General features: G+C 38.7%; 1 protein-coding gene across 1 annotated transcript in view; it reads right to left on the bottom strand.

The window, feature by feature from the left end:
- LOC131192666 (zinc finger protein 93-like) overlaps positions 1-13,081 on the bottom strand; it is an 83,365-nt gene that overhangs the window by 23,580 nt on the left and 46,704 nt on the right. Inside the window, exon 7 of the mRNA XM_058172040.1 lies at positions 3,432-5,807. Within this exon, the coding sequence (XP_058028023.1) occupies positions 3,432-5,807 (2,376 nt within the window). The remainder of the gene's footprint in view (positions 1-3,431; positions 5,808-13,081) is intronic.

The raw sequence follows: 13,081 nt of genomic DNA, 5'->3' as shown, positions 1-13,081 counted from the left end.
TGACAGCCGTCTCCAGGAGAGCTTTTCACCGGGTTCGCCTGGTTCGCCAGTTGCGCCCCTTTCTAGACCGGGATGCCCTATGCACGGTCACTCATGCTCTCGTGACATCTCATCTGGATTACTGCAATGCTCTCTACATGGGGCTCCCCTTGAGGAGCACCCGGAGACTCCAGGTAGTTCAGAATGCGGCTGCGCGGGTGATAGAGGGAGCCCCTCGTGGCTCCCACGTAACACCTCTCCTGCGCAGACTGCACTGGCTGCCTGTGGCCTTCCGGGTGCGCTTCAAGGTTTTGGTAATGATCTTCAAAGCGCTCCATGGCATAGGGCCAGGCTACTTACGGGACCGTCTGCTGCCACCGAATGCCTCTCACCAACCCGTGCGCTCTCACAGAGAGGGACTCCTCAGGGTGCCGTCAGCTAGGCAGTGCCGACTGGCGACACCCAGGGGAAGGGCCTTTTCTGTGGGGGCCCCCACTCTCTGGAACGAGCTTCCCCCAGGTCTTCGCCAACTTCCTGACCTTCGAACCTTCCGTCGCGAGCTTAAGACACATCTATTTATTTGCGCAGGGCTGGACTAGAATTTTAAATTTTTAATGTTTAAATTTTAAATTTGGTTTTAAATGGGTTTTATTATTTATATCTCTATTTTAAATATTTGGCCTATGTAATAAGTTTTTTAAGTTAATGTTTTACCCTGTATATATATATTTCTTTTATTATTTATTTATTTTTCAGATTTATATACCGCCCTATCTCCCTAAGGACTCAGGGCGGTTCACAGGCAATTAAAAGTGAACATATAAATACAATTTAAAATAACACATAAAAAACTTATTAAATAGCCAAATTATTAAAACAATATAAATACTAAAAACCCCATTAAAACCAATAAATTTAAAAAACTAACCCAGCCCCGCGCAAATAAATAGGTGTGTTTTGAGCTCGCGACGAAAGGTTCGGAGGTCCGGAAGTTGACGAAGTCCTGGAGGGAGTTCGTTCCAGAGGGTGGGAGCCCCCACAGAGAAGGCCCTTCCCCTGGGCGTATATGTTTTTGCATGATTGCTACTCTATAGTTTAATAATAATATAATTAATATTAATTAATATAATAATCTAATTAATTAATTTAATTAATTAATATAATAATCTATAATCATGCAATTTTGCATGATTGCTACTCTGATTTCCATTCCTCTAATGCAGAATTGGACAATAACTGGCAGAAAACTTGAATTGGTGCGTTTTCTCCATTTTGACACAGATTCATCCAGGGTTACTCTTTGAATAAACAGCTTCAATCCAGCAGGAGCCTCAGAAACTCCAAAGTTTGTCCCCCACCCTAATGTTTCCCCCAAATTTTTTACAATAAGCAATTGTTAGGGCTTTTCTCCTTATGGTAAACATACAGACACGTTTGCTTTTCCCACAAAAATTTTATTAGGTGCACTTATAACGCCCACTCCTTACTTGTAAAGTTATATCTAACCACACCTTGCTTATTTTACTCTCTCTTCCTATTACTATAGGTTAGCAACTATTTCTATTTTACTGGATTTATATATTTCTATCTGCTTTCTGTTTATATATGAAAACCCTTTTCGCTCCTCTGTAGATTTGTCAAGGGGCGCCAGTCAAAAGGAAACTGGAATTTCTATTTTCTTGAAGATGTTTCGCTTCATATCCAAGGAGATGCTTCTTCAGAACAAAAGATGCTTCCCTGGATCAATAAAACACACAAAAAATCCAGTTGCCTTTTGGAAAAGTACCTTTGGGACAACCAAGACCTGATGTATGAGAATCTCCATAGGCATTTTTTGGGGGAGGTATGATGTTTTATTTGTAGTTTTCTTTTAACACCATACACATTATATGAACAGTGTATTGACTGGGTCAGTGCCCTTTTTACACAATGCTAACAATAATAATACAATTAAATATACATCATCCTAATCTTCCAACTTCAACATTATCATGCTCTGTTTATGATTCTTCATCACTTTTTTTGTAAACTCATTCAAACATAAATAACATTTCTTTATACCACATATCTGTTATCCCCTACTGCAACAATGGCTAACCTTTTCCGAACTGAGTGTCCAAAGCACGCATGCGCATGCCCCTCCAAACCCTCAAAATGGAATGCCGCACATGCACCCACACCCACATATGCCCCACCCCCTGCGCATGCACGGCAGAGACCTGACGACCAGTGGCGGAACTGAACTGGAGCGACAGCTCAGATGCCCACAGAGAGGACGCTGCATGTCACCTGTGGCACGTCTGCCAAAGATTGCCATCATGGCCCTACTAAATCACTAATATTTAAAAATTACTCATTCCACCATACTTCCTATATCCTAAATGTATATTACATACATATAATATATATATTACATAGTTAATAATACAATTAGGTTACATAATCTTAAGTTTTCACCTTCTAACCTTAATTTGCTTTCATTTGTCAGTATATATATACTGTTTTCCCTATTTGTGTTTTCTACTTTTTTCTTTTATAGTCACCCTATTAATATATTTTATCTCTAACCATCATCTCTTAATCTTTTTGAAGTTCCATCATTTGTTTATTTATTTGCATTTATATCCCGCTCTTCTCCGAAGACTCAGAGCGGCTTACATTATGTCAAGCAATAGTCTTCATCCATTTGTATATTATATACAAAGTCAGCTTATTGCCCCCAACAATCTGGGTCCTCATTTTACCTACCTTATAAAGGATGGAAGGCTGAGTCAACCTTGGGCCTGGTGGGACTTGAACCTGCAGTAATTGCAAGCAGCTGCTGTTAATAACAGACTGCATTAGTCTGTTGAGCCACCAGAGGCCCTTTGTTGACTTTTTGGCCATCCTTTTATTTCTCGCTCTTGGAATCTTATAATTCTAATATTTTTATACCCACTGAGTATTCCCTTCGGCTTGCCCCTTGTCTCCTTCTGCTGCATCATTTGAGCACCCATCCATAAGCCTTTCTTTTTTTTTTTTGGAAGAGATTTTTCTTTTTTTCTCTCTGTTCTACTGTAAACTCCTAAAGAATTTTCTATTTGATTCCTACTTATTAATCCTTTCTCTTTATTATTTTTATCTTCTTGAATCTTATTTTGATTTCTCTCCTCCACAATTTTGATTATTTTGATTTTCAGACAGGGAGGTCTCAATTCTTATCTGGTGGTTCTCTTAGCTGTCTCTTAGCCACTCTTGGAGCTTCACAAACTGCATTTTTCCCTCATTGCCAGCTTTGCCAACAAACTGCAGTGAAGAAGGGGTGACAGCTGTTGTATATAGATAGAACCACTGATATGAGAATCTCCATAGGCACTTTATCTTGAAGCTTTTTCCAGATTTCACAGATTTATACGGCTTCTACACTATGTGGGTCCTTATATGGGAATTAAGAGAATGGTTCATAATAAAACTTTTCCCACATACCATACATTTATAAGGCTTCTCTCCTGTGTGAATCTTTTTATGGGTGTTAAGATAACTGTTTGTAGAAAAACTCTTTCCACATTCCATGCATTTATAGGGTTTCTCCCCTGTATGTATCCTACTATGGTAAATAAGTCGACTGTTCTTACTAAAGCCCTTTCCACACTCCATGCATTTATGTGGCTTCTCCCCCATGTGGATCTTTGTATGTGCAATAAGATCACTGTTCTTAGGGAAGTTCTTTCCACATTCCATGCATTTATAGGGCTTCTCCCCTGTATGGATCCTACTATGGTAAATTAGTTGAGAGTTCTTAATAAAGCTCTTTCCACATTCCATGCATTTATAGGGCTTCTCCCCTGTATGGATACTACTATGGTAAATAAGTTGACTGTTCTTAATGAAGCTTTTTCCACAGTCCATGCATTTATGTGGTTTCTCCCCTCTGTGGATCTTTATATGTACAGTAAGATCACTGTTCGTAGAGAAACTCTTTCCACATTCCATGCATTTATAGGGCTTCTCTCCTGTATGAATCCTACTATGGTAAATAAGTTGAGAATTCTTAATAAAACTCTTTCCACATTCCATGCATTTATAGGGCTTCTCCCCTGTATGGATACTACTATGGTAAATAAGTTGACTGTTCTTAATAAAGCTTTTTCCACACTCCATGCATTTATGTGGTTTTTCCCCTCTATGGATCTTTATATGTACAATAAGATCACTGTTCGTAGAAAAGCTCTTTCCACATTCCATGCATTTATAGGGCTTCTCTTCTGTGTGAATTCGTTTATGAAGAGTAAGAGAAGAATTTTGACAGAAGCTCTTTCCACACTCTGTGCACTTATATGGCTTCTCCCCTGTATGGATCCAGTAATGGGAAGTAAGAGAATCACTAGATAAGAAGCTCTTTCCACATTCCATGCATTTATAGGGCTTCTCTGCTGTGTGGATTCTTGTATGTGAACTTAGATGAATTCTGTGTATAAAGGACTTTCCACACTCCATGCATTTATAAGGCTTTTCCCCTGGGTGGATCATTTTATGTAAAAAAAGCTTTTTGAGTGAGCTGCAGCTCTCTGCATACTCCATACATTCATAGGGCTTCTCTCCTGTGTGGATCTTCTTATGACCGTTGAGTTGACAGTTTGTAGGAAAGCTCTTTCCACAGTCCTTGCAGTTATACATCTTTTTCCCTTGGTGGATCCTTTTATGGGAAGTAAGACTCCTTCTCCGAGTAAAGGAATTTCCACATTCCATGCATTTATAGGGCTTCTCCCCTGTATGGATCCGGTAATGCGAAGTTAGAGAACTACTAAGAGAGAAGCTCTTTCCACACGCCATACATTTATAGGGCTTCTCCCCTGTATGGATCTGGTAATGCGAAATAAGAGAACTACTAAGAGAGAAGCTCTTTCCACATTCCGTACATTTATAGGGTTTCTCTCCTGTGTGGATTCGTTTATGAAGAATAAGAGAAGAATTTTGACAGAAGCTCTTTCCACACTCTGTGCACTTATATGGCTTCTCCCCTGTATGGATCCAATAATGGGAAGTAAGAGAATCACTAGATAAGAAGCTCTTTCCACATTCCATGCATTTATAGGGCTTCTCTGCTGTGTGGATTCTTGTATGTGAATTTAGATGAATTCTGTGTATAAAGGACTTTCCACACTCCATGCATTTATAAGGCTTTTCCCCTGGGTGGATCATTTTATGTAAAAAAAGATTTTTGAGTGAGCTGCAGCTCTCTGCATACTCCATACATTCATAGGGCTTCTCTCCTGTGTGGATCTTCTTATGACCGTTGAGTTGACAGTTTGTAGGAAAGCTCTTTCCACAGTCCTTGCAGTTATACATCTTGTTCCCTTGGTGGATCCTTTTATGGGAAGTAAGACTCCTTCTCCGAGTAAAGGAATTTCCACATTCCGTGCATTTATAGGGCTTCTCCCCTGTATGGATCCGGTAATGCGAATTTAGAGAACTACTAAGAGAGAAGCTCTTTCCACACTCCATACATTTATAGGGCTTCTCCCCTGTATGGATCTGGTAATGCGAAATAAGAGAACTACTAAGAGAGAAGCTCTTTCCACATTCCGTACATTTATAGGGTTTCTCCCCTGTGTGGATTCTTTTATGGGAAGCAAGACTGTTGCTCCAAGTAAAGCTCTTTCCACACTCCATGCATTTATAGGGCTTCTCTGTTGTATGGATCCGGGAATGCAAAGTAAGAGAAGTACTAAAAGTGAAGCTCTTTCCACACTCCATGCATTTATAGGGCTTCTCTCCTGTGTGGATCCTTTTATGACATGTAAGATAAGTATTCCTACTAAAGCTCTTTCCACACTCCATGCATTTATGTGGCTTCTCTCCTATGTGGGTTCTTTTTTGAGATGTGCGGGATCCATTTTTATGAGGAAGAGACTGGGCCCATTTATCAAGTTTTTCATTGTCTCTACATAAATAATCTTCTCCTTTCGTTTGGGTTTGATAATGTTTATCTACATCTAATTTGTTTATGGATAGTTTTGTACATTTTCCAATATGTTTGTTTTTTATTTTTCCTTCCTGGACCACAAAGGCTTTTGTTGTTGCATGAACAGATGAACTTTCCTGATTGCAATTATTTGACTGGTTTCTCTCATCGCTTTCTACTTCCATTAGAATTATAGGGTTCTTTGTATCGTATCCACGACTGATCATTTGCAACAATTCCCTCGAATCTTCATCTTCTTCTCTGTTATTACCTTCACAGGAAAAGAAAAGTGAAAATAAGTTTAGGGAAAAAGAACAAAGCATAGGAAATTTTAATATAATGAATAACTAACTGCTTCAAACTTCTTATCCTTACGATTTATACTGATATTGTTTCCTGATTGCTTAATTGTAGCCTATGACTATCATTAAGTGTTGTATCAAGTGTTAAATTTTTACCCTATGACTATCATCAAATGTTGTAAGTGTTGTACCTTGATGAAGGTATCTTTTATGTACACTGAGAGCATATGCACCAAGACAAATTCCTTGTATGTCCAATCACACTTGGCCAATAAAAATTCAATTCAATTCAATTCAATTCAATTCAATTCTAGTCTTAGATGCAGAGAAGTCCTTCAAGAATTTGATCAGGACTTTCTGGATTGAAATTTTGGAACATACATCTAGGTTTGTATAGCAAGGGAAAAATCATGGATTAAATATCAAAGATTCGGTTTGCCAATTTGAAATTGAACTTTGTATTTTGCTGCACAGTTTGGATAAGAAATGGGAGTTGCTAAGAAATAAGAGAATTTTAGAACTAGAAAGGCAGGATGTCATGGATATTTCTGGTACAATAAATATAGGATCAATCTAGATTTTAAAACCATTGTGTTAGAAATGCCACATTGAGAATATGAAACACATATAAACTCAGGTTGTGTCCCAAAACATCCTAGTGGCTTTCAGCAGAAAAGAAGCAACAAAGGGTAAACAATGATAACATGTGGAGAGGCATTAGAATTTGAGCTGCAGGAATACCAAATTAAGTCAAGAATGGAAAAACAATGTATCGTAGTCTCATATTATCAGAAACTTTCTAGGCAGAGAGAGGGAACTAAAGACATTCAGTGATACAGAAAACTTTAAAGAATATCCAACTAAAATCAGAACAATTTATGTTGGCTGTAATCAACAGTCATAGAAGTTTGTTTCTGAGCATGATAACCAGTGGGACTATTATACACAGAAAACTAGAACTGCTCTACAATAACTAGAATGGTGGAATGGTTGAAGAAGATGATAGAATTCTCAATGATGACTAAATTAACTCTGATAAGGCAGAGGATAATACCAATATTTATTAGTGATTGAAAATCCCTGACGGACTTTTGGCTGAAAAAAAGAAACAATGAATTTGTGATTTGACAATTAGAAAGGATAAATTATGTAAAGGTAGACATTACGATATAATCTTAGAAAGGGGGAAGGGAGAAATATAACTTTTTTTTTTAATTTGAATTTATATCCCGCCCTTCTCCGAAGACTCAGGGCGGCTTACAATGTGTTAAGCAATAGTCTTCATCCATTTGTATATTCTATACAAAGTCAACTTTTATTGCCCCCAACAATCTGGGTCCTCATTATTATCCTTATCCTTATTACTTTGTGTTTTCTAATTTTTTTAATTTCATAATATTTTTTTCTTATTCATTAATCATGTTACTGTATCTTCTTTATTTCCTTTTCCAAACGTGTAGGTTTTATTCGGATAAAATTTCTCACATAGTCTTACCCAAGGAGGCCACGTTCCTATGATTATCCAGCATGACTTCCCAATACAGCGCTTTTTGGTCAACATTCAACTGAGACCACTCCTCTTCGGAGAAGTACACAGCCACCTCCTTAAAGGACACAAGACCTTCCTGAATGAGAAGAAAGAACAAAAAACAGGATTTCAAGATCTGTCCTTATTGTTTAAATGATTCCAAGCAAAAATATACATTTCAGGCCGCTCACCGCTGCCAAGTGGGCGTGGCTAGTTCGATGCCACTCACTGGGAGGGGTTGACTCAGGAAGTACTGAAACTTACTAACACAGTAAGGACAATTAACCACTGGACTAGCTTGTCTTCAGAAATTGTGGGCCCTCCAGAAGAAAATGCAGGGTGTGTGTGTGTTCTTTTTACCACTTAAGTAAAAGGCTTATGGTGTCTCCAGAGGAAATAATCCATGCTCAAAACAACCATTAAAGTTGTTTGAGAGGCACCCAGGGATTTACATCAGGAGTCACCAACCTTCTGGAGCACTAAATTCATAATTTTAAATCCTGTGGACCAGTAATATGGCTTTTTAAAAAGATAAATAATACTTAGTGCAATATAAAAAATGAAAATAATTTTTCTGCGGACCACCAGTGGTCCACGGACCACTAGTTGGTGACCACTGATTTACACAGCTGTTATCAATTGACAAACACCATCACTGGAAGTAAAAGGTTTTTCTGGTATCCCCAGACCAAAGGCTGAAGAGAAACCTGTTTGGAAAGAGCATTTTTCATCCTTTCCAAAGTGGGATTATTTGGCCCCAAATTGACACAAATATTTGATTACAAATACTTTTAAAGGCTGAAGGGCCTTGATCTGGCCACCCTCTTTGGGTTTTATCAATCTGTTTTCTCTTTTACCCTGGTGCCATTATTTTTCTTATCACGGGTTATAAACAAGGTGTTTTAGAAACTGTAAGGTGCCACTGTGATTCTTTTACTTATTGAGTAGTCTTCCACAATTCAATGTCAAAGAAGAGCAACGGTGGAGTAGTGGTTAGAATGTAGTACTGCAGGCTACTTCTGCTGACTGCCGGCTGCCAACAATATGGCAGTTCAAATCTCACCAGCTCAAGTTTGACTCAGACTTCCATCCTTCCGAGGTCGGTAAAATGAGGACACAAATTGTTGGGGACAATATTCCGACCCTGTAAACCGCTTAGAGAGGACTATAAAGCAGTGTGAAGCGGTATATAAATCTAATGAAGCTGCTATAGTTATTCAGCAAACGTTAACATTTTGATATTTTTTTAAAATTATCCCTCTCTTACTTGAGTTGGAGCTTCAACCAGTCTTTCAGCACCACCATAAAAAGGAGTCAAATTCATTGTATTCTTCCCTGTGAGGGAGACAGAATTTTGAAATGGATAATTAAACTAGCAGGAGGCATTCTACAGAATAAAAGAGATACAGAAGGTGAGACAGCGGGGACTTCTACCATATGAGATGTCCTGATTTGTGGATTCCTGATAGATCCTCCTGGAAAACAACTCCTGAGGGGGATTTGATGTGTTCCTCCTTCTCATAGGATCTTTGGTCTGCAGAGTGAAAGACTTGAAATAGGAGGTAGGAGAGAAAAAAAATTAGTAAGACATCACACAACATGAGGTAGATTCTTGTTCTCTAAAAACAACTTCAATGCCCCAATATCTATCATTGAGCATAGAATGTAAGAAAAAAGTTATCTTCACTCTACAGTCAGTCATTGACTTAAGACCACAATTAGCCCTAAAATTTATGTTAAGTGAGGTATTTGATTCGTGACCTTTGCCCCATTTTACGAGCTTTCTACCCACAGCTGTTAAGTGAATCAGGCCTCTGGTGGCTCAGACTGCTAAGACAGTCTGTTATTAACAACAGTTGCTTGCAATTACTGCAGGTTCAAGTCCCACCAGGCCCAAGGTTGACTCAGCCTTCCATCCTTTATAAGGTAGGTAAAATGAGGACCCAGATTGTTGGGGGCAATAAGTTGACTTTGTATATAATATACAAATGGATGAAGACTATTGCTTGACATAGTGTAAGCCGCCCTGAGTCTTCGGAGAAGAGCGGGATATAAATGCAAATTTTAAAAAAAATTGCAATTGTTACATTAGTCGCACAGCTTCTCCATTGACTTTGCTTGTCAGAAGGTCACCAAATCTGACCCCTCGACACTGAAAGTGTCATAAATATGAACCACATCCCAAGTATCTGAATTTTGATCATGTGACCATGCGGATGCTTCAACCGTTATAAATGTGAAAAATGGTTGTAAGTCACTTTTTTCAATGTGGTAACTATGAACAGTCACTAAATGAACTATGTAATAGGACTATCTGTACATTCTAGAATACATAATGGAACAATGTCCTGCAAGAACTAGTAAGAACATATCCACATGTTGTGAAGAAGAATTATAGAAGGGAAGGGTGAAGAATTTGAACACATTCTTTATTCCCTTCTGGACTTCCAAGATGAAGGTCTCTCATCTGCAATTTAACTTGCTCCTTCTGTTCCTCTGCCTGACTCAGGAGAATGCCTTCCATCAGGGCCACCGCTTGGGAGCTGGTCTCTGCTCCACACTCCCGCACCCAACTCTTCATCGGCAGGGGCAGAAGGGCCAGGAGCTGCTCCAGAACAACCAGGTCCAACATTTGGGATTTAGTGTGGTTTTCTAACCTCGGCCATTGATTGTAAAAGTTGTGGAATCGGCTGCAAAGTCCTCGGGGACCTTCCGCCTCCTGGTATTGGATGTTTCTGAAGTTGCAGCGCTGGATCTCTAAATGGATGACGGTTTCCTTCTCCAGGATCTTCTGCCCAGTTCTTGCCCAGATCTTCCCACAGCTGCCTAGCTGAACAGCCGAGGGACTCGCTTCTGCATCCTTTGTCTGTCCTGTAAGGAAATTCCAAATAGGTCTGAGGAATCTTGTGGACCCCTTTCAATTCATAAGACTATTCCTGTTGTTGCAGAGTTGACCACAAAAACTATCCAGGCCTCTTCGCCTCTTTGCTGTTAGGAAGTTTTATAGAGATAATTATAGTTTCTGCATCTGAGATGGAAAAGAAAATAAATTCAAAGAATGAGAAGGTCTTGGACTTAACAACTGAACAACATTCATCCTCATGGAATGGAGTCTTTTCCTAAGCTGGTAGAAGATTGGAGTGGCATTGCACAAATGGATGTTCTGGGTGTTTATATGTCTGTCTGTCTATCGAGTGTGGTGCAAAAAGTGATCTTAGTTTCCATCAAGAACTTGTTATATCAAACCAATTTCGTTTTGGGTGGAATTTCTATATCTTTTTTCTTCAAATGGAAAATGGCTTTTTTTTTTTTTAAATTAAGATCTATATTTACCCAACACTTAGGGTTCATGCAAGATGCCAAAACTGAAAGAGCCTAAGAAACTGGAACGGAATACAGAATTCTTACAGACTTTTTTTGTGCTTCATTATTGAGACATTTAGCCGTTAGGCATTCATTAAGGATATTTCTCACTCTTGTCTAAGTTTGCATATTTGTAAGTAACTGGAGCCATAGAGAAGAGATGAGGAGGAAGTTAAAAAAAAAATGGCTTATTCCAAGAACGAAATTTTTGTCAGTGGTCTCAGTGAGGAAAAGGAAGATCACCCCTAACTCTGCATAATACTGAGTGAAATGATCCTGGGAAGGAACCACATTCTAACAATGCCATGAAGGCTGAGTTTACATCAAATGAAATGACTCTGGCTTATGATACTCACTTTCTGTTTTTCAATCCTTGCATTTTGGCAACAAAGTCATACCATAAAACGGAAGGCTGTTTCACACAATTTGCCCTGAGTCCAAACTGGTTAACTAACTGTACAGGGAAAGTACACATGAAACACAGGGCTTGGAAGAACTTTTAAAATGGTTCACCCACCCTTTTAATATAGTGACCAGATTTTAACATTGGTAAAGTGGGACACCATTGACCGGGGGGGGGGGGTTTCTAAATTTTTACTACCGGTTCTGTGGGTGTGGCTTGTTTGGTGGGTGTGGCTTGGTGGTCATGTGACTGGGTGGATGTGGCCAACTTGATGTCACTCACGTCAAAGGTTAGGGTGCCTGGCCTCTCCTCACCTCAATTTGTATCCACCCATCTTCTGTCTGTGTCTGTCTGTCTGTCTGTCTATCAATCATCTATCTATCTATCTATCCATCTGTCTATCCATCTGTCTATCATCTATCCTTCTATCTATCTTTCTATCTTTCTATCTATCATCTATCTTTCTATCTATCTTTCTATCATCTATCTATCTTGCTATCTATCTATCTTTCTATCATATGTCTGCCTAACAATCATCTATCTCTCTATCATCTATCCATCTTCTTTGTCTGTCTCTATCTATCTTTCTATCATCTATATATCCATCCATCCATTCATCTTCTGTTTGTCTGTCTGTCTCTCTCTCTCTCTAATCTGTCAAATTTGTCATCTGTCAATCTTATCATCTGTCAGTATCTGTCAGTCAGTCAGTCTGTCTACCAATCCTTCCTTCCATCCATCCACCCACCCACCCACCCACCTTCTATCTGTCTGTGTCTGTCTGTCTGTCTGTCTGTCTGTCTGTCTGTCTGTCTGTCTGTCTATCTATCTATCTATCTATCTATCTATCTATCTATCTATCTATCTATCTAATGTCTGTCTGTCTATCAATCATCTATCTATCTATCATCTATCTTTCTATCTATCTTTCTATCTATTATCAATCATCTATCTATCTTTCTCTTTCTATTATCTATCTATCTATCCATCCATCCATCTTCTATCTATCTGTCTGTCATCTATCCATCTGTCTATCTATCTTGCTATCTATCTTCTATCTATCTTCTATCTATCTATCCATCCATCTTCTTTGTCTGTCTCTGTCTATCTATCTTTCTATCATCTATCTATCCATCCATCCATCCATCCATTTTCTGTTTGTCTGTCTGTCTGTCTCTCTCTCTAATCTGTCAAATTTGTCATCTGTCAATCTTATCATCTGTCAGTATCTGTCTGTCAGTCAGTCAGTCTGTCAGTCTGTCTACCAATCCTTCCTTCCTTCCATCCACCCACCCACCCACCATCCATCCATCTTCTATCTGTCTGTGTCTGTCTATCTGTCTGTCTCTGTCTATCTATCTATCTAATGTCTGTCTATCAATCATCTATCTATCTATCTATCTATCTATCTATCATCTATCTTTCTATCTATTATCTATCATATATCTATCTTTCTATCTTTCTGTTTCTATTATCTATCTATCTATCTATCTATCTATCTATCTATCTATCTATCTATCTATCTATCTTGCTATCTACCTTGCTATCTATCTATCTTTCTT

This window comes from Ahaetulla prasina, chromosome 2, assembly GCF_028640845.1.
Source record: "Ahaetulla prasina isolate Xishuangbanna chromosome 2, ASM2864084v1, whole genome shotgun sequence".
NCBI classification, from domain to species: Eukaryota; Metazoa; Chordata; class Lepidosauria; order Squamata; family Colubridae; genus Ahaetulla; species Ahaetulla prasina.
Note: the sequence above shows the minus strand (reverse complement) of the source record. Positions and strands in the feature narration are given on the sequence as shown.